At 52.0% G+C, this 25,217-nt stretch overlaps 1 protein-coding gene across 2 annotated transcripts in view; it reads left to right on the forward strand.

Moving 5' to 3' along the window:
- Positions 1–25,217, forward strand: part of LGR6 (leucine rich repeat containing G protein-coupled receptor 6) — an 80,577-nt gene that overhangs the window by 27,733 nt on the left and 27,627 nt on the right. For both annotated transcript variants that reach the window (XM_021376957.1, XM_021376958.1), the window contains exons 2-4: positions 1,466–1,537; positions 10,259–10,330; positions 16,138–16,209. In XM_021376957.1, coding sequence (XP_021232632.1) covers positions 1,466–1,537; positions 10,259–10,330; positions 16,138–16,209 — 216 coding nt within the window. The remainder of the gene's footprint in view (positions 1–1,465; positions 1,538–10,258; positions 10,331–16,137; positions 16,210–25,217) is intronic.

Here is a 25,217-nt window from a genome sequence, read left to right on the forward strand (position 1 = left end):
GCTGGGGTTGTGTATAACGCAAGAAAGGTTACTAAGAGGAAAAGCATGAGCTTGGGAAAACACAGCAACAAGTTAACAACATCCTGACATGAGCAATAAGTCAAGCACTCATTCCAACAACGCTTCAGGCAGGAATCCTGTGCCTTCACACGAGGCTGGACGACCTGAGGAGAAAAAAATCTCCAGGGCCGGGCTCGGGGAGTTCAGTTCCAGCCCTCAGAGGTGCTCTGTTCCTTCCCAGCACCTGTCCTTGCACCGCCCTCAGCCTTGTCCTCATACCATGGCCCCTCCACTGCACCGAGCCGGGCGTGATGCCCACTGCTCCGGGGCTGCTGGCATGGAGTCCCTGCGGGATGTCATCCTGGAGAAGTGGTGATAAACACAGTCTTAAAGCCGAGCCTCTGTCACGTTATTTGCCTTGCCCTTCGTTAGCTGCTGCGTCCCTTCCTATGAAACTTCTTTTCTTGAATACTGTGAGTGGAGATGCATTGAGATAGAGTCCTGCGGGAGAACTGTGGGTGAACAGAGCACCCAAACCCCCACAGCAGCAGGGATTTTATTTCTTTGTAATAAAATGACCCTAAATCTTCCCTGTGCCTTGGGAATCTGGCCTCTTCTTCTTTCTGCCCTACGAGGTGGGAGAGGGCCCCTTCTCTTAGGTCTGGCCACAGACAGCAGCCCTAGGGCAGCAAGGCAAGGAGAGTAGAGCATTTGAAGACACGAGCAGAAAGCCTGGCAGTGATGGGTAAGGGCATTTCTCCTCTGACACTTGGATGACTGCTTGAGAAAGCAGCGTGTTTTCCTCCTCCTGAGGTTACGTGGGTATTGACCAAAGTGGAGGAGAGAAGGAATCAAAATTGGTGATTTTATATGAGATGGGGAAAAGTGCCTTCTCCTGCAGGGAGCAAGCAGCGCTCCCCGCATCGCCAGCAGAAAGCAGCTCGAGGAGCAGGCTTCAGAATTTCAAGGAGATCTCGAATGTTTCAGGTCTGTGTTTTGTTCCCTAGCCTTTCATTTTGTGTTTTTTCTTGTTATTTTTCCATTGTTTCACAGCGTGTCAAAACATCAGACTGATTCATTACAATATAAACAAGATACACTTTGATGCAGGGGAAAAAAAGATGTTTTAATGGGTGCTAAGTAGCAACTGCCCTTAGGGATTTAAAAATAAAAATAGAAGCAGCACGAACTAATATTTTAACCCTTTCATTACACCATGGGATCGTCCAAACACAGAATGCAGACCTGTGTACAGAGCAACATGGACAGAAATACACGTTGCTCCTCTCCATCCCTTTGCAGGCAGAGCCTGGGCCGCAATGAGCCGCTAGCACTGAGATAAACTGCTCGGGGCTTTCTCTCCCTGAAGTGTTTTCCTTCTTAGTGGAGAAGTGGAGCCCGGTGCAGGGGTTTGTTCTGTGCACACCGCAATGTGACTGATCCAAGAATGTCTTCTTCCCCACAGGGATCTGAGCATGAACAACATCAGCCGCCTGCAGCCCAGCGCCTTCCGCCACCTGCGCTTCCTGGAGGAGCTGTGAGTACCCACACAGGCGGGGGTCCTGAGGGGGGGTGGGGTGGGGGGGGGGTTTGGTAGCACCCCCAGTTGATATGGAGGGCGGCTGTGCGCTGGGTGGGGGTTAATCACTGCTCCAGCTGTAGGGTTATGGGTATATACCTTCAGGCTACAGTGCGTGTGCCAAACGCCAGAATAAAAGAATCGATCCATGATGCAAAAACCAACCCCAGAGCAGAGCCAGAAAACGGGGAGCTTCGTTCACCCGTCTGCACACAGGTTCGCTCGCAGCCCAAAGCCACGGCAGCTCCTGGGCACGCGGCAGCTGGGACAGCAACGAGCCTGGGTGGCAGGAGTCCCACGGCTCAGCGCAGAGGGTGGGTGTCCTGCGTGCACCACTGAGCGCTGCGGTCTGGGCAGGCACGGCAGCAATCCCAGTCCCCAGGGGTCGGCACGTGGCTGTGGCCATGCTTCTGAAAGCGTGAAATTAAGCACCAGCTTGAGCAACCACCGGCGTCCCCTGGCAGCCCCAGCAATGAGAGCCTGGGGGGAGCGCAGGATGTTGAGGCTGGACATGTCCTCGTGGGTAAATTGCACCTGTATGGTCGTATTGCACTTGACCATGAGAAATACCTCCATGTGCTGTTCTCATGCCTTTGCTCCTTTCCGTGCAATGCCTTCTGCTGAGAAGTGCAGTCTCTTCAAAACATTATGATGACATAGCATGAAATACTGACATTAACGCTGTATTTGATGTACATGTTGTAGACTTACTGTGTATATAGCACTTAATACTTACACCATACTGAATCACATCTCACAGCTGACACTGCAGATGACATAGATATTTCTGAAAATGGTAGATTCCAAAATGTTTGGATTCTGCACAGAAAATGTTTGTGTGATGCTGAGAGGAGGCATTCACATTTCCCACGGGAGCGGTGAGCGATGCCGTCCCGTGCTCCCTGCTGCCTCTGTTTGTGTTCAAGGAGGCAACAGTGACCCCGAATCATCAGCACTGTGCAATGAATAGCACAGGGCCAGCAGTGTGGGCTGACCTGAGTGCAGAGCTGCGTGCAGCACTGCCATGAGCAGAAAGCTCTCCCTGGGCACATGCCTGTGCCTATTTCTGTGGCCAGGCATTTGCAGACTGACTTCTTTGAACGCTCCGTGTTGACCAAAGAGGCCAGAGGAGATACCCGCATTCGTTGTTCCCATAACAAACCCAATCTCATAAGGATCAGATTGTAATAGAGATTTTAATCTTCAAATGGTCTTCGAACCCATCTTCTTCATCTCTCTGTATCTTACATTAATTATGCTTGTAGGGACTCCAACTCCCCAGACTCCCCTCCCCATTTGCAGGTTGGGCAGGAGTCATTTCTCACCCTCCTGTAGCTCTGCTCTCGAGCTGCCCTCGAGAGATGCCTTTTTCAAGACCTTGCATCCATCGTGCAGCCGTTCTCTTTCCATTTTGTCAGCACCTGTGTTGAACTGTGGACACCCAAGGCATTCACTGAGGGTGGTGCAGATTCTCTCACACACAGACCGTGCTCTCTGCTGTATACAATTAACGGTTGTCTTGCTGCAAGCAGTGACATCCTGATTACATGTGGTGTACAAACAGAACAGTCTCAACCAGCAATGGATAAATATTCATAGACTCCAATAGAGCCAGCTTCCCACAGCCAAAAATAATTACGAATGACACAGATCAGGAGAGAAAAATTAAACAGGAAAATTTGAAAAATAATTGGAAGTCGTTAAAGAACATTTTACTAGAGTTTCAAAATGCCACAGTGCTCGCTTGGAAGGCAGAGGTATTTTGACTGGGAAAAACATCGCTGCAGTAAGGAGAAATGGAAACTGTGATGTGATGTATCTGTACGTATCCCAGTTCATACTTAAATGTTGTAGTAAAATACGGTAGTCAGAGTTATGGACATCAAGCAGTTGATATGAAATCAATGAAGGAAGGAAGGATAGTTCTATAATACTAAGAATTAAAGTGATCCTTTCAACAACAGCACCTAGCCAGCAACTGTGTGTATATGTATTGTTCATAGGGTTGTCACGGGCCAGTACTACATCTTACTCGGCATTTCCCCTCCAGCTTTCACTTTCCCAAATTTTCATCCCAAAGCATTCATTACATCAGGACCTTCACACTGAGGATGGGATCACGCTCTGTGATACCAGGATGTGCGCAAGAATCAAGCAAAGAAATCCCGTGTGTCCGCATGCCCCCAGCAGAACTCTGTGGGTTCGTGGCCTGTCTCACACCATTATGTTCCTGTTTGCATTCTTGATAAACTGGGCGGCAGGACTGAGGTCTCAGCAACTATCAAGAAAAATTGGACAATTCAGCTCACACTGAACAAAAGCTGATATCATGGGGGTGCTGTCAACCCAAGAGGACTCCTTTGACCTAAAGCAAAATATTCCCTTTCATTTTCCGCTTGCTTCGTGACCTTTATTCTTTTACTTCAAGTCAAACTTGAAAAGGAAAAGTGACTTCAAAATGGAAACTGAAAAGCTTCATTGCAAAGGTGCCTTAAACAGGGTGAAAGAAATGCAGGTTCCTTGGCCCAAGATATTTGCCAAATTCAGCGCAGATTTTCAAACCTCCTGTACGGGTCCCCTGGCAGCTCCCATCTGCTGGGGATGTTCTGACCTCCCTCTAATCCTCAGAGATATCTCAAAGTCTCCTTGTCACTCCGGGCCCTGGACACGCACCGATGCGATCTGTTGCTCTCATCCTTTTTGGTGGAGAAAGTTCACGTTCTTCTGCCTCCTCCGTGAGCTCCTCCCAGTTCCAATCTCCTGCTCTGTGGCTGCAGTCTCTGTGTGAGGCCTGGCCCCACTGCTGTGGGTCACGGGGGCTTGGAGAAGAACCGGTGCTTTCTCACATCCCCTTTTTTGCCTCCTCTTTCTGTGTCTCAGCTTTTGCACCACCTCAGGCTCCTCGTGAAGGAGTTTCATGGCAGTCAGAGATCCAGAGCTAGAATGCTCTCAGGAAAAGTTCATTGTTCAGCCCTTGCTGGCCACCCCTTTTATTCTGGCCCCTAACTTACATGGGCACACGCTTTCTGAAATTATCCAGATCTACCTTTTTTCAACTAAAAATGCATAAACTTCCAGAGAACATGTTTAGTCTGTGACGGTTTCTGTGCAGTGTACACACAAATGAAGTAGGATTTTACTCTGATTGTAGCTGAGGCCCAAGATGGATCAAATCATCCTGGGAAGGGTGGTGGAGCAGAATGAGAATTCCAGTCTCAGCCTTCTGTTAGACTGTGCTGATTGAAGTCTGAGTACACAATGGCATCCAAAGGAGGGCCACGAAGATGGGGCAGGGTCTGGAGGGTGAGGTGCATGAGGAGCAGCTGAGCCAGGAGTTGGTCTCGATGATCCTCATGGTCCTTTCCCACCCAGGGTGTCCCATGATTCTGTGACTCGGGGCTCAGGTCACACATTGAGGCAGTCAGTGCTTCTAGTGAGGGATAGAAAATGACACAATGAAGGGAAAGACAGCTGCCAAGAGGACATGGGTGGGCCATGTGCTCCCATTGCTGCTGAGGACAAACGCTCTGATGAGCACCCATCACATCCACCTCAACAGGGACGGAGCAGAGGCCCACGGGGACACAGGGGCCCTTCCTGGGGCCCTCCCCTCTGAAGGCCTCTGGTGGCAGAGAGGTGCTCCGACGCGGGCCTCACGCAGACAGGGAGCTGCCCCGAGTTTATTGCGTCTCCTTTTTGTTTCTCTCCTTTTTTTTTTTTTTTTTTTTTCCCTTTTCTTTCTTTCTGGCAGCGGGAAGAATGTTTAAAGTTGCTAATAAATTCCAGTTAATGAAGCCTGAAAAGCCAGAGCTGGGTGCCAAGAGAAACAAGAGCAATCAGTAGAGAAGGAATAGAAAGAGGATCTTGAAAGCCGGCCTGGGAATAACAACATGTTGAAATGTGTTCCCCGGCAAGGGCTTTGTTACCATGCTTTGAATCCAAACACGAGAGCTTGATGCCAAGAAGAGAAACTGCAGCCAAAGGCAGGTGTTCATTGCCATTCACCTCCCGCTCCGGGGCACAGCGGCAAGATCAGACCCCTTCCCAGCCACTGGCTCTTTCACCTGCCTCTTCTTGGGCCCCGAGGGCTGAGGGACTCACTGTGAGGGGAGTGTTGTGCTGTGCATTGATCCAGGAGCAGCAGGAGCTGTGGCCTCCCCTCTCCTAGGCAGCTCTTGCAGCCCGGAGCTCTGCTCTGTGAGGTGCAGGTCCTCTGAACGTTTGGGTGCTGTGTTTCCCCAGGACACTGCCCAGCTCCTGTGCCTAAAGCAGCAGGATGCTGTGACCGAGCACCGTGTTGGAGCTCTTCTGCGGCTCGTTAGAGACAAGACACCTAGCCCTGGTTCATCCAGGACATTATGTTCTCCTGGTTGACATTGCTCCTTGGCAGAAGACAGCGCTGCTCATCAGTGCAACGGGTGAACAACAGCATGGAGAGGATTAAAGGATAATTCCTCCTATGAAGCCTTCCAAATGTCACCCCCATGCAATCTGGCATGGTGTGGAGGCAGATGTTGGCCAAGATACAGGTGAAGACAGGAAAATTGGGCTTCCAAGGGCTTCTCCATTGTGCATATTGAAAAATGTTACTGAGGAGGCCCAAGTCCAACTCAAAATGTTGTGGAGGGCTGGAAATTTCTGTTCTTTTTCTCCTCCATTTGTGCTGGGACAGAGTTCAGCATTTGAAAAATCCTTGCAAGGGAGAATCACTGCCCCTGGTGCTCTTGAAGCTGTCTTCAAACAACTAACTGCTCGAGGGCATCCCAAGTGAGGCACACGGATTGGAGACAAAATTCTAAACTACTCTGAAGGTTTGAAGGGAGCAAATCTCCCCTGAAAACCTTGACATAAGAGGATGAAATGAAGGTATTTAGCGTCCTGTATTGGGCTGTTCAATGAGGAATTGTGTCTTACTAAATCTTCCTTGGCAAATGAATCCAAACTAGCTTGCATATGAACATTCGTGTGGGTTGAAAACTGGCTTGAGGACCATAAACAAAAGAAACGAATGCCATCAATCTATCGAGTTGGAACAGGCATTTGGTGGGGGCATGGATAGCTGGGTTAGAAACAGGCCTGCAGAGTCTCCTCCTCAGGGATGGAGTAACGCAGTAAAGACCATGTTAGAGACACCTCCAGGTGATACCGCACTAGGACCAGCTGCAGATTCCTGTGTGGGAAGGGAGAGTCCAAGCCTGACTCTTTCTTCAAATGTACCATGTTTTCACTTGCATGACTTAATTGGCTTAATTCCTGCTTTGCACCAGCACGAGAATAAACTCAAGCATAGCATGGAGCCCTTGGTCCCCCGTGCACCTGGGGGATGGCACGATCTTGACATGATGACACCGTTTAGACAGGAGTGCAGAGGGTTTATCTGGGAACAGATTCTGCCTTGACAATATTAGTGCCTGACAAATGAACCAGAGCAGGAGATCAAAGAGGAAGGCTGACATGAACAGTAATGATCTGGCAAGGGGAAAATTCCACTGGGATATGGACATGTGTGTTTGTCCTGTCCTGCCAATGGGCAATGTTCCTGCCTCCTAATGTGAATGATAAGGGCATCATCATGTTGTCTGAGCGCATGACATGAGCAATCATGCCCAACAAACAGCCCTGGGGCGTGCCATGGAAGTTGTAGCATGACCAAGAAGCCCGAGATACAGGAGGGGGTGGGAGCCTGTGGTAACTGAACTTCAGCAACCATGAAGTGGTAAACCATGAGTTTGTTCCAACTTGGAGTGTATTGGGAATGCAGATCAAAGCCTGGAGGAATGTTCCCAGAAATCACTGGAGGGGAGAAAGGAGGGGAACAGAATCTAAAATCCACCAAACATGCAAGCTTTCCAAAGATAGTCAGCCAACTCTGGCTCCCACTCACCTTCCACTTGCCCCTTCTCTCCCTCTTCCATCTGTCATTTTAAATGCAAAGCTTTCCCTTCCTGCCAATCCATCTCACCGTATAGCTCTGGGACAGAAGAGCGTGCAGCTGAATCAAGACTTCTAGTCCTAAAAAGAGACCTGAGCATGCTGTGGGCCAGATATTCATGTCTACAACAGCAGCTCCCCTTCCCCTGCATGCTTGGGGCACGAGGGAGTGCTGCCTCTTGGTCCTTTCTTGCGGAGTTTTTTGCTTTGGTCCACAGAAGAAGCAAATGAAGAGCTGTCTCAAGGGAAGTCACACTGGCAGCATCACTTCAAATATTATTGTTCCCTTTTAAATAGAAAGGAAATGATCATTTCAGTGAATTTTGTATTGAATCTTGCCTCTGGAGATGTGTTCAATGGGTGCCTCTCTGCCAGGCTGGGAGATTGCTGGATAGTCAGAGAGTGAGAGGGACAGAAGGAACCAAGCACCAGGGAGATTGCCAGGCAACAACAAGCAGAGGAAGGGTCACACACACAGATCCCATTGTGTCTTGAAGCTTACACGGGCCGACCCAGGAGCTAACAGTATGGAAGCAGGCATTTCTTCCCAGTGGCCGCTCCTCCTGCTGGACGGGACACCCCAAAAGACCAACCCGTTCCTGGCCTACATTCAGAGAAATGGCACAGCTCCCTTGCCTGGGACACATGGATACCACCCACAGCATTGTGATATACCTCCTGTCTGGGAGGCACAGCAAGCCTCCAAAGCCCACACTCCCAGACCTGTGTGTACATCTCATCCATGTACCCCTCTAGAACAGCAAAACCTCAGCATCTCCCACCTCTCGGTCTGGGCACACGTACAAGTAAGCATAGGCCATGTTGGATCCCCTACAACACGGGCAGTTTCCCTGGGAGGTGGATCAAGCGCAGTGGCTGTGGCTGCTGCATCCTTTTGTGCCTGTTCCTTGGCTCAGCGCAGAGCTCCACACCTTGGTGAGAGGGGCTGGCATCCCTGGCATTGGGAAGGAGACAAAAGTAGAGGAGAGATCTGGAGGCCAGATGTGAGCTGGGAAATGGCATAGCCGCCATGGGGCAGAGCCAAGGACAGAGGCAGCAGCAATAGGGATATGGCTGCCCTTCCTGGTGCTGGGAGATGCTCTGTGCCTCTAGATTCACCCATGGACAGCGCCCAGTGAAACCTCCCACGGGTCTCATTAACCCCAAGTTCTGTTTTCTTGTGGTACTGAGATGCTGCAAGCTGCCCTGGCATGTATCCCTGCCACCGGGCTCCAAGCCAAGAGCCACAAGCTCCACGCTCCTGTCCTGCTAGTCCTGGAGGTCCCAGCTCCATTTAGGGACCCAGCAAGCAGGAGTGAGTCCTTCAACCACCGGATCATACCCGGGAACATCAATACGAAAGCTGACAGCAGCCAGGAAACAAGTCAGGAGGCACATGCCGACACGCCGGAGTCCTGCAGCAGGGGCAGACAGGAGCTCCAGGGAGGTGGGGACAGGCAGCCCCCAGGGAGGAGCTGGGACATCTGCCTGGAGCCGGCTGAGATCCGTGCAGGAACACCTCCCCTCCAGGCGAGCACTCCAGTCTCCTGGACAACGCTCCCTCCCATGTGGAAATCAGCAATCAAAAGAAGCAATTACCCCAAATCACAGCCCCCAGGTGACAAATAGCCCAGCCTGCCAGGCAGCCTGCATGCTGCGAAGAGGCAGGTTACAACCTGCTCGCACACATTAAAGGGACGACCCTGTGCTGTTTATGCTGTCAGAGGCCTAATTACGGGAGTAATTTTCTCTGTATTACCCAGGGGAGAGACAGGGAAGGAGAGAGCCTGGGCACCCACACGAGCCGGCTCTGCTGCAGTGAGTGTGACGCCTGGAAAGGCTCAGATCCTCTCCGTGACCTCTGCAGAGTCCTCACTGCAGCCTGCTCTGCTTCCAGCCTGGATTATGCTGCTCCTCCTCAGCACCTGTCTTCTTCACAGCCAAAGCATCTGAAAGGAAACGGGCTTTGCCGATGTTAAATGAATAATGCAGCGTGTTTCCTAGTGTCTGTGCCAGCCTCTTGGGTCTGGTCTGGAGTTCCCGAGAGTCTGAAGACACGCCTGGTCACAAATGATGTTCACTGTCTCATTTGGGGGATGCAATATTCCAGTTCAAGTTCCTTACCATGTGTTTATGGGAAGTCCAAACTCGGCACCTGTCTGAGTGCTTGGGGATTAGAAAGTAAAGCAGAAATGCTGCAGTAATTTGCGATTAAGAATCAGGTCATCGTGCCAGTTTCACTTCTGAACGTTGTCCCCTGCTCTTTGTGAGCCTGGGGGTCCTACTCTCATCTGTGAGGCTGCTTTGCACTTTGTCTGCCTTTCCCGCCCCTTCACATCAATCTCTTCCCCAGGCCACTCTGTCCCTATTCTTGCCTTCATTCCAGAGCCCCTTTTCCCTTTTCTGTCCTGGTTTTCGAAGCCCCGGCAGAGCTCCCTGACACAGGCAGCCTGTGCTGTGATTTCTGTGCAGGGAATGATGTCAGCCATGGGCAGTCGCTGGATGGCTGCTGAAAACAGCAGCTCTGGCAGCAGTACTAAGTCATTATTTTCTCTGCCTGTTCCCCAGGCTGTAAGGAGGGGTCACACGCCAGGTTGCCGGAGCACGCAGCTGCGGTGCAGCTTGCAGGTGTTGCAGCGTTCTCCCCAGGAAGGCTGCGGCAAGATGCATCAGTTGTTAAGTGTCTGCAGACAAGGAGCTGTCGTTACGAGGATGCTGATGCATTACTGGCTCTTCTTTTCACTGCAGACGCCTCTCTGGAAACCAGATCTCCAGTATCCCAGGGGAAGCTTTCTCTGGCCTCTACAGCCTGAAGATTCTGTAAGTAATTCATTCCCCTCTACACAGCCACCACCACCACCCTTGCCCCCAGCACCCTTGTGCCAGGCACTGGCCGCGCACTGGGGCTTGCAGGATGCAACTCCACAAAGTGTTGCAGTGGCAGTTGCTATACACACAGCGGCTGACATCCCCCTTGGTGACTGAGGAGCTGCACTCACCCCAAGGACCAGCACGCATCCCCAGCACTGCTTCCTCCCTTCTGCTATGAGCAGGTCACCTCCAGGGCACAGTCCTCCATGCTACGTGGAAATGCACTGCAGGAGAATCTGCACAAGTTCCCCTTTGGGATAAAACTCACCCAATCCCCCGGGGCAGTGTCCCCCAGATGTGGTGTCTCAGGGCAATGTGGGCCCACACAGCCGGGTCCTGGAGCTCCGCAGCCATCAGGGCTGTGCCTGAGAACCGCCAGCCCCAGTAAATGCGATTCAGAGTGGCCACCCCCCCCTCTGCCTGTCCACTGGGGAAGGGCTGGGACTGCTCCCACCCTCAGGAAGCTCCGAGGGGTGAAGGCCACCAGCAAGTTCCTCCCCAGGGTATGGTTCCCCAGGCCAGGGCAGTCTGGCTGCTCAGGGAGTCATGCAGCTTTTTGCATCCATGTGGCAGTCCCGCGGGGTCTGCACAGAGTGTTCAGCCGGGAATCCCTCTTCCTCTCTGTCGGGAACCATCTTAAAAATCTCCTGCAATAAACATTTCATCCCCAAAGGGATGTTTTGAACTCAGCCGCAATGTGAAATTGTTGTAGCCGGTCCAGTTTATACAGAGTGAGCAGGTACAAACCTGCTCCCAGGATTAGAGAGTATAGGGCTGTTTACTATGTCTTCTGAAGATGTAAAGTATGAATCCTGCCCTAAATCTCAGGGCTTAGAGATTTATCCATCCCCTGCATTAGGCAACAAATCAAAGGAACTGAGGAAAAACCGCAGCTCTCCCACCCAATTTCAACAAGAGGAACTTTCTACTTCAGGAACTCGGGAGCTTTTAAAGCCGCTTTTGATCAATTTCTATTTGTGTCAGGCCCAGGTAACTACTGATGCAGAAGGTAAGAGCACAGCTCCCTGCAGGTTGCAGTAACGAGGAGCGTGCTGCCTCTGCGCGACGCCTGCGTGCACTGACAGGGGCAGCTCGGGGAGCGGACCCACCGCACGGAGAGGGCGGAAGGGCTGGAGATAGAGCTGAGCCCGACACCTCCTGCTTCTGACAGCCTGCCCTGCTCTCAGCCAGGCTGTGCCCAGAGACGCAGGGCGGCCCCTGGGCTGTCACACCACCCCCTCTGGCCGCAGGGCTGCCTTACATTTTTGCCACCCCACCTCCCATGGAGGCCTGCAGAGGACTAACCCGGCTCCAAGACTTTTGTCACTGTGACAGGGGAGCAAGCGGTGAGGAACACAGAAAAGTTAGGCTGGACCATGGGCATTTGCTGGAACAGGGGTGGAAAGTTGCCCTCGGCACATGTTAGGAGCATGCAGCTTTTTCTCCTTGGGAGAGCTCTTGGCAAGGATTGGGTCTCTCTTTGATTTCCTCTACGGAGAAAAGAGGGAGGAAAAGCACGAGGTGCTGAGGAGGGCAGGTGCCAGAGATCTGAAAGTCAGGGTGCCTGCACTGCAGTCAGAGCATGCAGAAGCGAGCTCCATGCTGGCCATGCTGAGCTGGGGAGCACCAGACAGCCCCAGCTGCATCCATGTCCTGTGGAGCTGCACTGGGCAGGGCGCGGTGGCCCAAGCTGCTTCCACGCTGCTCCCCATCCAGATCAGATCCTCGCTCCCTTAGGACCAGTAGAACCACTCCTGCCGTCATGTGCTTTTCTCTGCACTTTAATCTGCAGCAACAAGCCACACATCTTGAAGGAGGTATCTGGAGAGGGAATCTGAAAAGCCCATGAGGCAGGAAAGATCAGAGAAACGCCGGGATATGAGGTATTAAAAGTGAGGAACAGAGAGGAACGTCCTGTCTCCTTGCTTTCAAAAGGGCCGAGGCATCAAGCTGATGCTAACCGGCCTGCTTCCATGGAAAATCAAAGGAGAAGTGGACGTGGGGAGGATGAGTCACCTGCCAGGCTGTTCCCTGGCGCTGGAGGTGCCAGGCTCCATCTGACAGCCAGCAAAGGCTCCGGGATGGGCTGCTGGGATAACTGCCTGCACAGACAGAGCTGGGGGCTGGCAGCTGAAAATGGGGCTGGGGGAGATGCCAGAGACCCATGGCAAGATGGATGAACTATAGGAAAAATGAGTCAACTGAGGTTACTTGCCCTCAAAGAAAGGTGAATAAGGACGGAAGTAATCCTTTAAGGACGAGGAGTGCTGCAGTGAGGAAGGAAACACTTCTCCACACCTGAATGGCAGGACTAGCGGGCTTTGGAGCAGATGGCACCAGGGCAATTCAGGACAGATTGCCTCTGTGGATGTGCACTCTCTGTCACGGGTCGTGCCAGGCAGCAGGCATGGGGGGGCATGGCTGCCCCACCTGCACCCAGCTGAAGCCTGCAGCTGTTCGGAGCTGACTCACAGCGGGCTCAGAGCTCTGGCCTGTGGTGACAGCGGTGTCCCCCAAGGACATGGGGATGGTAATTAATTTCAATGTGCTGGGGCCTTAGAGCTCACTGCAGTCATGTGCATGCCCCCAAGTAAGCTCTTGGGCTATTAAGGGGCCTGGTGCTTTCCCAGTCTTTCCAGAGAATTAACTTGTGTTTAAAAAAGGATGGGAAACACCCTGGGAATTCCTCCCCAAACCTGCCTGTGCAGATGGTCCTCTCCCTGCCCTCAGAGTGAATCCCAGAGCTTCTGGAAGCAGGACCAGATTCTTGGCTTTGCCTCCTCCGGCTGCTCCACTGCACAGAAACCACCTGGAAAGTGGCCATAAAGATAGGCCTGTGCAGAAAGCATGCGGGGTACAGCCAGGGAAGCAGGTGTGTGGAGCCTTGGAAGAGAGCAAGTGAAAAGCCAGGCACTTGGCTGCTGAAAAACCACCATGACACAATGGAATGTGCCAAGATCTTCATGGACTGAGCCCCGGGCCCATCCCAAACCAAAGGCGAGGTGAGATCTGTCCTCGGCTCCCTGAGCTGAGCACAGGCTGGCAGTGATGGATGCTCAGCAGTGGCAGCTGATCTTCCGCAGCCTTCTTAACTGATGGGAACATCTCTTTGCAAGAGGACTTTGTAAATGCACCTCTCCCAGGGCTCTGCTCTGCAGCACGGCCAACTCTGACCCTCCCCATGAAGACCAATGGTCCAGGATCCACGCTTCGGGGCCAGCATCATCAGAAATCAGCTCCGTTGGCTGCTTCTGTCCTTCGCTAAGATACTTCCCTCCAAAACTGTCTCCTCAGTCTGTGCTCCCCGACCCTCGGAGCTTTCCAGGGCAGCAGAATATGTTCTTAATCCAGAAGCTCTGGAAAAATGGAAACTGCCCCATCCTTCCAGAACTCCTTGTGAGCCGCCCGGACCCTGATCCTCAAGCTGAGCTCAGCTGTGAAGCACGGGTCCTAATTGGCCGTGTGGGAGACCTTGTGCTGCCATGGCTTCACACCGCATCCCACCCTCACTCAGGGATCCCTCTGCTGCACAGAGGGGACTGCCAGACCTCTTGTTTTCCTGGCTGAACATGCCGTAGCAACAGCAGCACTCACTAGCCAAGCAGGGATCCCACACAAACTCCACAGGGAAAGATTCCAAGCACAACCCGAGCCTGCCTCACCCCGAAACGCGGAGGGCAGAATGCCTGGGTGCATCCTCTTGGCTGCAGAGCTGGCACCCCCGCAGCCAGCCAGCTGGGGATGGCCCACCCCATTGCTCCATTCCTCAGCAAGCCTCAACCGGCCCATGGGAGTGTGCAGACCCAGCGCTGCCCACAGCGTGCCCGCACAGACACTGGTGTGAGTGCTGCCCAGCGCCTGCCCACACAAGCATGCTGACCCCACGCTCCCACCCGCACGCTGCCCTGCTGCCACCACCCACCTGGGCTGCTCTGCATCAGCGTGTAGGCTGGAGTGAGCATGACGAGAGTGGCCTTGCTCTGCACAAACTGCCTCTCCTGGCTGGTTGGACCCTTCCCCATGGGTCACACTGGTCACGTCCCACCCTGAGCTGCAATCTCAGCCTCTCAGGTGGTGCAGGGCAGGCGCTGGCTGGCTTGGCTTGTGAACACGCATCAAAAACATCACCAAAAGGGCACGTTGTCCCAGCAGGGCAGGTCTGCAGGTGATTTGGGATGCTTGAGGAATCCCCAGATAGGCCCTGCCTCTCTGACAGCCCTAAGTCCAGGCGGAACAGAAACATCTTTGAGACCAAGGGAATGGTGACGTATCTAAGGGAGACGCTCCCATGGGGAGGGAAGAGGAACGTGCAGAGGTTGGAATGTCTTTAAGCCTGATACACAAGCTCCAGGCACAGTTGCCTTGAGCAATAACAGCCCTTTGACTGTGCTGGCTGAATCACTTCGGCCTCCCAAGATGGGGACACTGGATCATGCACAGGCCTGTGCCTCTGAGGGCTGTGAGTCTGCTGAGACTGCCTTGTGCAAGGATCATGGTGTGATGGGACATGATCCCAGCATTATTCTGGCTGTCCAGGTGTGGTCTCTCCCAGTAAATAATCCTTGCATTTCTGAAACTAAAACATGATCCTGTGGAGCACTGTAATTTGTGCTGACCCCAGTCAGAGTGACCTGCACCCCCTCTTGTGGGTGTGAGCTGCCAGCAGAGGTAGCAGCCATCCTCCCCTCAGCAGTGGTGCTCAATGTCAGCTCCAGGGTAGACCCTGCAGACCCTGAGATGTCTTTCACTTGAGAGAGAACAGTTTATCACTTTGTGTATGGCCGCCTTCTTGTGCTGCATCAAACTTATCTCCTCTGCTGATAAGAGCAGGACTGCATGCCAGTATCGAGCATCTATAAAAATAAAGCTAAAGGCATGATAGATGATGTCTATGCCTGTAGAAAGCATCTGGATTGCTTTGACACAACAAATATTTGACAAGCCAGCACTGACTGTTCCATGCATCACTGTTTTGTCTCTGGTGTGCATAAAGCTTGGCAAAAAGTTCCCATTTTCTTCTAGAGATGTAACAGGAGTTGCGTGGCCTGTATTTCTCTACAGCTCCCCTTTTAACGAGATTCTCTCTACAATCGTCATTTGCCCACCTTTCCTTTCACGACAGATGTCTCAGCTTTCTGCAGCAGAGCTACCACTCTCAGCAGGGAGAGAATGCCTTGCTTGCACCAGCGCTGTTTGGGCTGCCCCACCACTAAGGCCTTGCTCTGTCCCTTTGACACCGGTAGTAATTACGACAGCCCCCTAAGCACTAATCCTGTTTTCATTCATCTTCAACCACTCCTTGAAGGTTTTGGAAACAGAAGCCTCAGCTATGTGAAACATCCCTTTCTGAAGGCACTGTGCCCAGCCGCCACGGTGGGATTGCCTCTGTCCCATGGTGTGTCCATGGTGTCCCAGCTCTGGTGGGGGCAGGTAGGTTCATGACAAAAACCTGACCCTGTGCAGGGATACAGTGATGAGAAACCATAAAACTTACGAGTGTTGCTCCAGGAGGGCAGGGAGAGAGGCTGAGCCCAGGATCTGGTTGTCACCTTGCCGGAATTGCCAGTCCAGGGCAGGCCTGGACTGCTTGCCTAGGAGCCCCAGGTGACCAGCACCAGCTCCCCCAGCTTTCTGCCCAGGATCCAGGACAGCTTCAGAAATAAGCAGCAACTTCTTCCATTTGGTCAGTCTTCTTTTCTGGTTTTTTTTTTTTTGTTTTTACTCTTTACAAAGTTTTCCTTTTTTTCTAATTATAGGATGCTGCAGAACAATCAGCTGAGTCGCATCCCTGCAGAGGCACTGAGAGATCTTCCAAACCTCCAATCTCTGTAAGTCATTAAGAATCAATGCTGCGAGCTGTACAGTCCCTTGGGGGCAGGACTTCCCAGCACTTGAGTCATTAGTTCCTTTGTCAAGGATGTTCTGTCCCTTCTTCCTTTTCTTTTCCAATTAAAGCAAAGATTACTGTCACTTAGCATTGAAGGGAGGGTGGTTTTCATGGAAGGAACACTGTTGTGGTAAAGGATGTTGAAATTACAGCTCCCCATGTGTGCATAGTGATGAAAAGGCCACCAGAGCCAATGCACTTTTCAAGGAATGCTGGAAAATGTCCACCCAGGAGGGGCTCTGTCCTCGTCGCTGCAGACCACAGTGGGGAAGGGACCTGATGGGCAGCACAGAGGAGGAGCAGCTGTCAGCACGCGAGTCCTACCCACACAAGGGGTCATTGTGCCAGAGTAGGAAATGCCTTACAACACGTCTAGTGATTCAGCCACGCAGCTGAAGCTGTGGTGATGCTCTTCATTTAAAGTAACTGTATCTACAGCAGCTCTGTGCTACTGCACTCACCAAAAGTCACACGTCACTGAAAGGTGCAGTTTTCCTGAGTAGGGGACACATGGAAGTGTAGGTGGCACGTGCATTTTTCTCCATTTTCTCCACTTTCCTGAGGACACCTGTGCACGGTGAAGGCCCCAGACCTGGTCTGATGAGAGCCTGGAGTGGCTGGGAGGCACAGCCCTGCTCCGGGGGTGGGGGGAGGACAGACTTGTCCCACCCCTGTGCCTCACAGTGGTGCAAGCATGACCTGCTGGTCTCCATCCTGCGCTGCTCCCCCAGGGGAAGGCGCTGCCTTCAGGGCTGCAGTTCTCCCGGTTCACATTGGAAGTGGAGATGCTTTTCCTTCTCATTCCATTCTAACAGGGCAGAGCTCCACTGGGATAAATGATGCCCAGTTTGAAAAGCAGCGTGTCTCGGTGCAGGCAGTCACTGTGTCTTTAGGCAGATACAGAGCCGAGGTGCTTTGGTTGGATGCCACCGGTGCTGCCATGACTTCTCCACTTGCAGGAGCTAACCTCAGGCCAAAAGCCTCCAGTGCAGGTCTGTGTTAGAGAGATCTTTTTTTTAATTCTTTTTCTAATATCTGAGTCATTTTCCACACGTTTATGGGACTTGTGTATTCGCTGCCAAAATATTAGCCAGCCTGGAACACGCATAAGTCGCCACAGGAAGGTTTCCGAGCAGCACTGGTTGGGCTATCTGAGACCCAGTGTACTCCTGTTGCCCAGAGACTATTTTTTTCCATTCCGAAGGGAAGCGGCCTCATGCCGCATCGTGACGGCTCCTGAGTTACCGGGCTTGCGTGGCACTTCACGGAATATTAACTATCTGCCTTGCAAGTTGGCGACTCAGCTGGGCAGAGAGGGCAGCAGAACAGGGAGGAGAAATTGAGAGCCAGCAGGAGCGGGGTGGAACAGACAGCTCTGCTAGACAGAAGGGGACTGTGTGCTGGTTATTTTCTTGCTCTTTCAGATATTTGCATTTGATGTCCGTGTTCGTCATTCTGGGATTCAGGTGGGATTTGAAGGGAAAGTATGTACCTTATGGGGAAGAAAAATAGAGTCCTGAGTACTCGACTCTTTTCTCAGGAGGAGTCAAATGAAGCGGGAGCTGAGAACAGCAGTTTTGAGAACTGTTAGAAGGACTACTATGGGACAGGAAGAGACTGGAACTGACTGGAGACCAAGCCTCCTACCAAGTGCTAGGGAGGCTTGCTTTATCTGGGAAGCATGTTGGGAAGCCCGAGGGCAGGATTAGAAGGAACACGCAGGCCTGATGGCAATGCTGTGAGCCCCGCGAGGGGTGCCAAGGCCTTACGTCATGCTCTGATCCGGTTGTGATCCCCTGGCAGGGAATCTGGTTACCAGTCGTTTGTAGGTGCAGTAACAACATACCATGTGTGTGCTGGAAGAGTCGTGTGTCAGTCTAATTAACGACTTTGTGGTTTGTGAGCACTTACCTAAAGCAGATGGGCACTGTGTCTGTTCCTATGCCAGGCAAAGGGAGTCCAAGGTGTTTCAAAGCGAGCAGGTGCTAGGAATTATAATTACCAGGCTTGCAGGGGTAGAGAAAGCAAAGAGAAAAGTAACCTGGTGGATTAAGAGATCAAGATAAACTCTTCATTTTTCTTTTCCAAATACTCATGGAAAGAGACAAGAAGAACTGGCTCCTTCTGGAGCTTCTTGCAGATCAGCGCTGTGGGGAGGGGCTCAGTGTGTGTCAGGTTCACCTGGGCTGGTGTCAGCGTTGGGCATCCCTAGGCCAGGGGCATGCCTGTGTAGACACAGAGCACCCGGTCACGTTCCTCCCTGCTGGACAAAGGCATCCACTCATTGATCTCCTGACCCATAGGAGCTCATTTCTCCTCCCTCAGAGAACTGGCTCGTGGAGGCCCCAGGCAGCCCGGGAATAGAGCCTGGACACAGATGGCACAGAGACACTAACACATGTGCAGTCACCCAGTCCACAGTGGGACATCAGCAGGGTGGGGGGCTCCATCTGAGCTCAGCTCCTTGTATCTAAGCAGTACCCTTTGGTCAAGAGAGAGAAATAGGTGCTTTGGGGGAGAAACTCAGTAGAACCCTTCCAAATGAACTATTCCACTCCATTCCACTCCATTCCACTCCATTCTAAATGGTACCTCTAACAAAGGTAATCTCGTTCCTCCAACCCATTGTGTCACCAGCCTGAGATCTTTAGCAGGAATGTTATGGAGTCTTAAGGAAATTCAGCAGACTACTTCATCCCCTGTCCCTCAAGGCAGGTAATTATTGTTATATATATACCGCTAAAGATTAAAATGCTAAGAATGACTTATAGCAATTTGCAAACATGTGGACTTTGATGTAGACAAAGCAGGAAAGCTTCCCACCTGATCAGTTTCTCACAAGCATATAAATTCTTATGACAGAAGGAAGAAAAAAAGACTTTGGAATCACCACGGCCTGAAGAGCTCAGTCAATTCATTCCTCGTTCCACATCTTTGATCTAGTTGAGATTTAGCCATTCCCTGTTAGCAGCAATAATCTTCTCTATAAATCACAGGCGATGCAGTAAGGCTTAAGGAAGGTGTTGTTTCCATTGAGTGATGAGAGGATAAAAGCTATAGGAAGAAGGAGACGTCTGTAAGGTCAGCGTGACATAGCAGTGACTTGCAGATTTCTCTGGTTCCGTGTGCTGCCATCCAACCTGCTGCTCACCCCCGCCTCCCCTTCACCCTCTGTGTGTGGGGCTGCTCTGTGAGCAGCCCCAGTTGCCACTGAGATCTGTGCATGTCAACAGGGCTGGCATCCATAGCCTGGGATTCTTTAGACCAGGTTTGGGGACAAAAAGCTGTGCTAAAATACAAACCCAGCTCAAGATTCAGATTTTGGAGTTGTTGCCCTGCTTACACTGGCCTGATCCGAGTGCCTGGCCTGGGCTCAGGAGTAACCCAGACTGGGAAACAAAGTCTGGATCCTATTTCTTATTCCAGCAGCTTTCTCTGCCTTTCAGCTTCTCTCCCCATGCTGTTCTTGGAGTGTCCCCCAGTACTTTTCACAAGTGCTAGCATTTTTACTGCAGCTATGAGCAATACTACATTCTCAAAAGCCATTGTCAAGCTCGGTTGGCAGAAAGTGCATCACTCTCTTTTATAGGGACCAAAACCGTGGCTTTGTGACCGCGTTCTTGGTAGGACCCAACAAGCAGCTTCCCTGCCTCCTTTTGCAGCCCTCAGAGACCAGCAGTGTGATCGGCCGTGCTGGAACTTGGCTTTACAGTGGTCACTCTGGGTCAGGACTGTAGTTGGGAAGCCAGGTTGCTGGAACAGGAACTGATGGCTTCATGCTGGTGCTGTGAGTAGAGCGCTGGGTCCTGCCCTTATGGTGGAAGGGTGCTGCCAGGGAGGAAATCAGTTCTTCTGAGTCATCCTCTATGGCTTCGCTACCAACCACTCTTCCTTTTGGGTAAGCCTCCGCTGTGCCACATCTCCCTCAGGCGGACCAGGTGGATTCATCTCCTCTGACTTTAGCCATCTTGATATTACTCATCTCAGCTAGTCAGCAGTGGAAAATGATCAGCATCTCCAGGGCGTGAATCATCGCTGCTATCTCAGAGCCCTGTCTGGTGGGTGGATTGCTCTCTGGAGCGGTCTGGTTTTCCCTATTGGCTATGGAGAGACCCTAAAACTGGTTTCAACTTCTACATGAATAACATGGGGTGAAATGTGTTTTTTCTACCCCTGGAAATCAAAAAATTGTAATTAAAAATAAGCTCCTCTCCTCCCCCCTGTGCACACATGCGCCATCAAAGCACGAGTACCAGACACGCTGAGCATCTCTCATCTCCCATCGCTCTGTGTACATCACCCACCACATTTTTGTGTGGCTCTATTCAAATTGACCACATATATGCAGCATTGGGTCCTCTGCATAAGACACAGCGATGCCGTAGGCTGCTGTCAGCTTTAGCTCTCTGCCTCTTTCATAACCTGGCAGATTTCAAGCTCCTCCACCAGCAAAGCATGGGAGCAGGGGATCTCTTTGGCAGCAGGAGCTCCGTGCAGAGGTCTGGGAGGTCCCTCCTAGCCCGGGCTGTAGACGGCCCAAGTAATCTGTTTCCTGCAGTGCTAACCACCCTTGCAGGAAGGCAGCTCCCTTTGCAGACCCTCGAGCTGTGAGGCAGGGCAAAGCTACTGCTCCCTTTGTGCAGAGGAAGGAGAAGGCAAAGGAAAGCTCAACTGCCCACCCACGGTCACAGTGAGCCCGTGGCAGAGCAGGGGCACTGGGCAGCAAGGTCTAAATCCCAGTCATGCTGCCTAAGCCCTGCTTTCACCACTCAGTGTTACCCCTCCCAGGCAGCCCCAGCTGCTTTATCAGTTCAGCAGTGACTGCCTGAACCCAACACTACAGTGCACACCTGGAGTCCTGTCTCCATCAGCCTTGTCCCTCCGTGTCAAATCACATGTGGAGAGCAGATGGAGCAAGGCAGACGTCCCAGTATCCCTCCCAGCCCAAGGGAGCTCCCAGGGCACAGTGAGCTGCTCAGAGCCCGTCTCCCCAGAGCAAGTCCTGCTCCTCCTGCCCCCAGCAACTGCACTTTTCCTCCTAGCTCTTTGCTTGGCAAACACCAAATATGAAGGACCTCCTCTGCTCAGTCTCTGGCTGTTTCTGCACCTTCTGTGTTTCACCGTGGGCACAGGGGGCAGTGCCAGGCTCCCAGGCAAAGGGCAGATCAGGGATCAGCGCAGCAGCTGCCCGCCTGTCAGCAATTTCCAGAGTTGCACAGGGATTTTGGCAGTCCTTCTTGCACGGTTCTGACCTGAGGGGTTTTGGAGGTGTCTGCAGCTGGAGATAACAAAGCCCTCTTGTCTGTACCAAAAGCACTTTGTGTGGAGTGTAGGTATTGCTCTGATTTCATTTCCTGAGCATCCCTCGTGGAGGGCTTCCCAGAGGTGCACGTCCCATTAAGTCAGGAGTGAAGACTCGCTGAGTTTCAAGCAGAGCCCTGCAGACTTTTCCACCAAGTCGTGTTGCCCAGCCAAGAGGCTGGGAACATGTTTGCAACTTGAACCCTCATTCATTGCCTGGGATGGTATTCACAAGAGTTTTTAGTCTGGAAATGGAGCTAGGAAACTCTTGCAAGTTTTTCTGGAGCGCTGTGAGCTCTCCTGTGGCAGGGGCAGAGGGCCCAGGTGTTGGAGCAGGTCTGCAAAGCAATGCTTCCTGTATTCAATAACATGAAAACTTAGAATCATGTGTGGCTTAGGTTGGAGGGAACCTTAAAGGTCATCTGGTTCCAACCCCCCACTGTGGGCAGGGCTGCCAGCCCCAGGGTCGGGCTGCACAGGGCCCCGTCCAACCTGGCCTTGAATGGCTCCAGAGATGGGGCACCCACAGCTCTGGGCAGCGGTGCCAGTGCCTCCCACTGTGTGCAGCACTGTGTGACCGCCAGGATACAAATGGCAGAGCAGAGATCGAACCTACTTTCCAAGCTATCAGTGCGGTCCCTGGCTTCTCTTCTCCTATCCTTTTTGGTACCTACTGACAGAAGGAGCCCTTGCTCCTCACTGAGGTTATTTGGGAAGGCGCAGGGACTCTCTGTGTGCCCAGCTCTGTGCCTGGCAGGAGGGGCCACATGCACGGAGCTGGTCTGGGGAGATCCAGGAATCCCTCTGAGCTCTTTGTGCAGCTCTGGAGCCGTCCTCCCTCGCTGGGCCCTCAACTCTGAGCACAGTGAGCTCCCTGGAGCTTGGAAGCCAGGAGCTGACTCAGTGCATCCAGGAGTTTTGCCTGAGAGAGGAGCAGAGGTGTTGGCCGTAGTCATTACCGAGTTATCAGAGAAGCTGAGCTGCAGTGACATCATCTCCTTCTTATATTACTACAAGGAACTTAGATGCTATTATGGGATGGGAGGTAACTCAATCGAGCCTTTCAAGATAAACTCAGACAGGAAGAGAGAGAGGATTGCCCGAAGGCACCAATTAGACAGTTCTGGTGAGATCAGCTCTGTTCAGCAGACACATGTACACTGGGGCTGGGGTAGGCAGCACCTCACTCCCTGAGGAAGGGGTGGTCTCTGGGAAGAGTCCTCACTCCCTCGAAGGTCACGGCTCTCTCCAGACCCTCCTTTCTTTATGCTGCTGCCGATGGATGGGGAAGGTGCAGAGGATCTCCCGTGTTTGGATGGAGAACAGCCCAGCACCACTCAGGGCTGCCTATGATTTTTGGTGGCAAGATTTCTCCACCTTTATCGGGGGAAATAATGGCCAAATATATTGCAAAAATGCTGGGAGGATGAATAGGGACCTAAGGCTGCAGTGCCATGTTGTGATGGGGCTGTAGGAGAGCACTGCAGAGTCTACACTGCGGACAGATTAATGTGCACTGTCTGTGTGAGGCATCCAGACAGCCACTGTTACCAGCTCTACTGCATGCAAGGAAGGAAGAGCAGCATCCACAGTCAGGATGTTTCCTGACAGCATGGCATCCTGTGTGCTTATTGGCTCCCAGGTGGCAGCTCTCCCTGTAAGTGCTGGAAAGTCTGGGGCAAAGTTGCTCCTGCCAGTCACAGATTTGCACCACATCTGTTAGGGAACAGAGCGTTTCTGGTTATCCACCGCTGCACGCTTCTGCCAGTCATGCTGCATACAGCAGGGGCATGTGCTCATAGATGTCCTGGAAACACACTTGCACATACTCTGAAGTGATCCTGGAAGCAGCTCTTGAAACGAAGCAGTTCTTGGAACTGCTGAGGCTGTGGCATGGGAAAGCAAAGATCTCAGATGGTAGCTTGATCAGTCAGGATTCACACAAACCTTACCTTGTGCTGGCAACTGCACGTAACCCCTACCTACACCTGCACCTCCTGGGGTGGTGTCACTGACTGCATTGGCTTGTCTTCTGCATGCTGAGCAGGAGGAATATCCCACTGTGGGATTTTTCTCTTTAGAAAAGGCTTTCCTACCTGTTTGGTTCCTTCTAGGAATGCTTTTATTCCCAGAATGGTCTCTGGTCTGTTCATGTCAAGAAGACAGGCGTGTCCTCCCCAGGCCTTGATCCAGCGCTGACAATGCTCAAAGCAATGAAGTGGCTCTTCAAAGCCCTCACGAACCAGCTGTGACCCTGCATCTTGCTGGGCTCTTGCACATGCACCCACACAAAGGCTGCCTTGTGCCTTCCTGCACAGGGAAGGGCTTCCCTTCTCCCACCCACTTGGGTCCCTTTGGATTCCCCAAGCTGCCAGCAAAAGCAACGGATTGCAGCAGAAGCACCAGCACCTGCATTTGGTGCTGAGCTGCTCCTCCAACATGGCTCAGGGAACAAAGATCATATGGGCAGATTCGTAAACCTAATGCTGAGAGACTTTCTTCCCAAGCAGATCCCTCTCCTTCTACTCCAGTAGTTTTAAAATAGAAAACAGAGCAAAATCTGGGCACTTTGAGGATGGTTTTGGTTTTGGCTGGGCGACACGTTGAAACCACATCACTGCCCTATAGCTACCAGTAGTAAACCCAGACCTGAAGCCATAAGCGGAGACTTTGAGCTGCTGATGGATTTCACATGCCATCATTCTTCAGTGCCCCACTTAGAGTTGGCTCTTTCCTGCACCAATCAGGACACGGCTCCGCAGTGCCTTCACTCTTGGTTCAGCCTGTGAAGTCACTGGGAAATCTTGTCCGTGCAGACATCTGGAGACTGTGGTGTGTCTCATCCGCTCTGCAGACCTACAGCACTGCTCAGCAGCAGGCATTGCACCAAGTCCCACTTCCAGCAGCTCTGCAAGGGAGTCTTCTGTTAGCAACAAATGGGTTAATGCTTGCAAGGAAAACCAACTGAGTGATTTGGTGAAATAAAGATTAAAAAATCTCCGTGGAAGGTGAGGAGCCAGCCCCAGCCTGTGCCGTCCCATTTACCCGCTAATCGGCCCAATTATCTTAGGTATAAATCATAACAGAAAACACTTACAGAGCCAGAGTCACACACTGAAGAAAGGAGAGAACTGTTGGGTTGGTTTTTGTTTAGTATAATTGGGATAATTACTAACAACTCCTTGCCAAGAACTTCAGCTTTTCTCCTTCCAGAAGAGAGTGGAGAGCTGTCTGAAAGCCATAGCAATTAGCAATCCCCACATGCACAGCTTTTATTAGAAAGAATGCACCTCTATTCCAGAAAGAGCCAGCAACTCCCCGGGGAGGAATTAAACAATCCAGAGGTCTTTTGGTACCAGGAACGCAGCCACGGCTCAGTCTGTGCTCCCTGTTCCCTCATCAGCACTGTGAAGGCACATCAGAAATCCTCTGCCCATCAAGACAGAGGTGGAATGCCGTCAGCTCGACCCTTCCCTCCTCTTCATTTTCCTCCTCTAGCTCCATGCGGGGCTGGGCTACAGTCCCATCAGGCCACGGTATCTGAAGGGATGTCCAGCTCATTAATGCTCCCTTTCACCCTGCTGAGGAATCTGGCTGGGGCCTGGCTTTGGCACCCAGGAGCAGGTTAAGGCAGCAATGACATGGCTG

Source organism: Numida meleagris, chromosome 25 (genome assembly GCF_002078875.1).
Source record: "Numida meleagris isolate 19003 breed g44 Domestic line chromosome 25, NumMel1.0, whole genome shotgun sequence".
NCBI classification, from domain to species: domain Eukaryota; kingdom Metazoa; phylum Chordata; class Aves; order Galliformes; family Numididae; genus Numida; species Numida meleagris.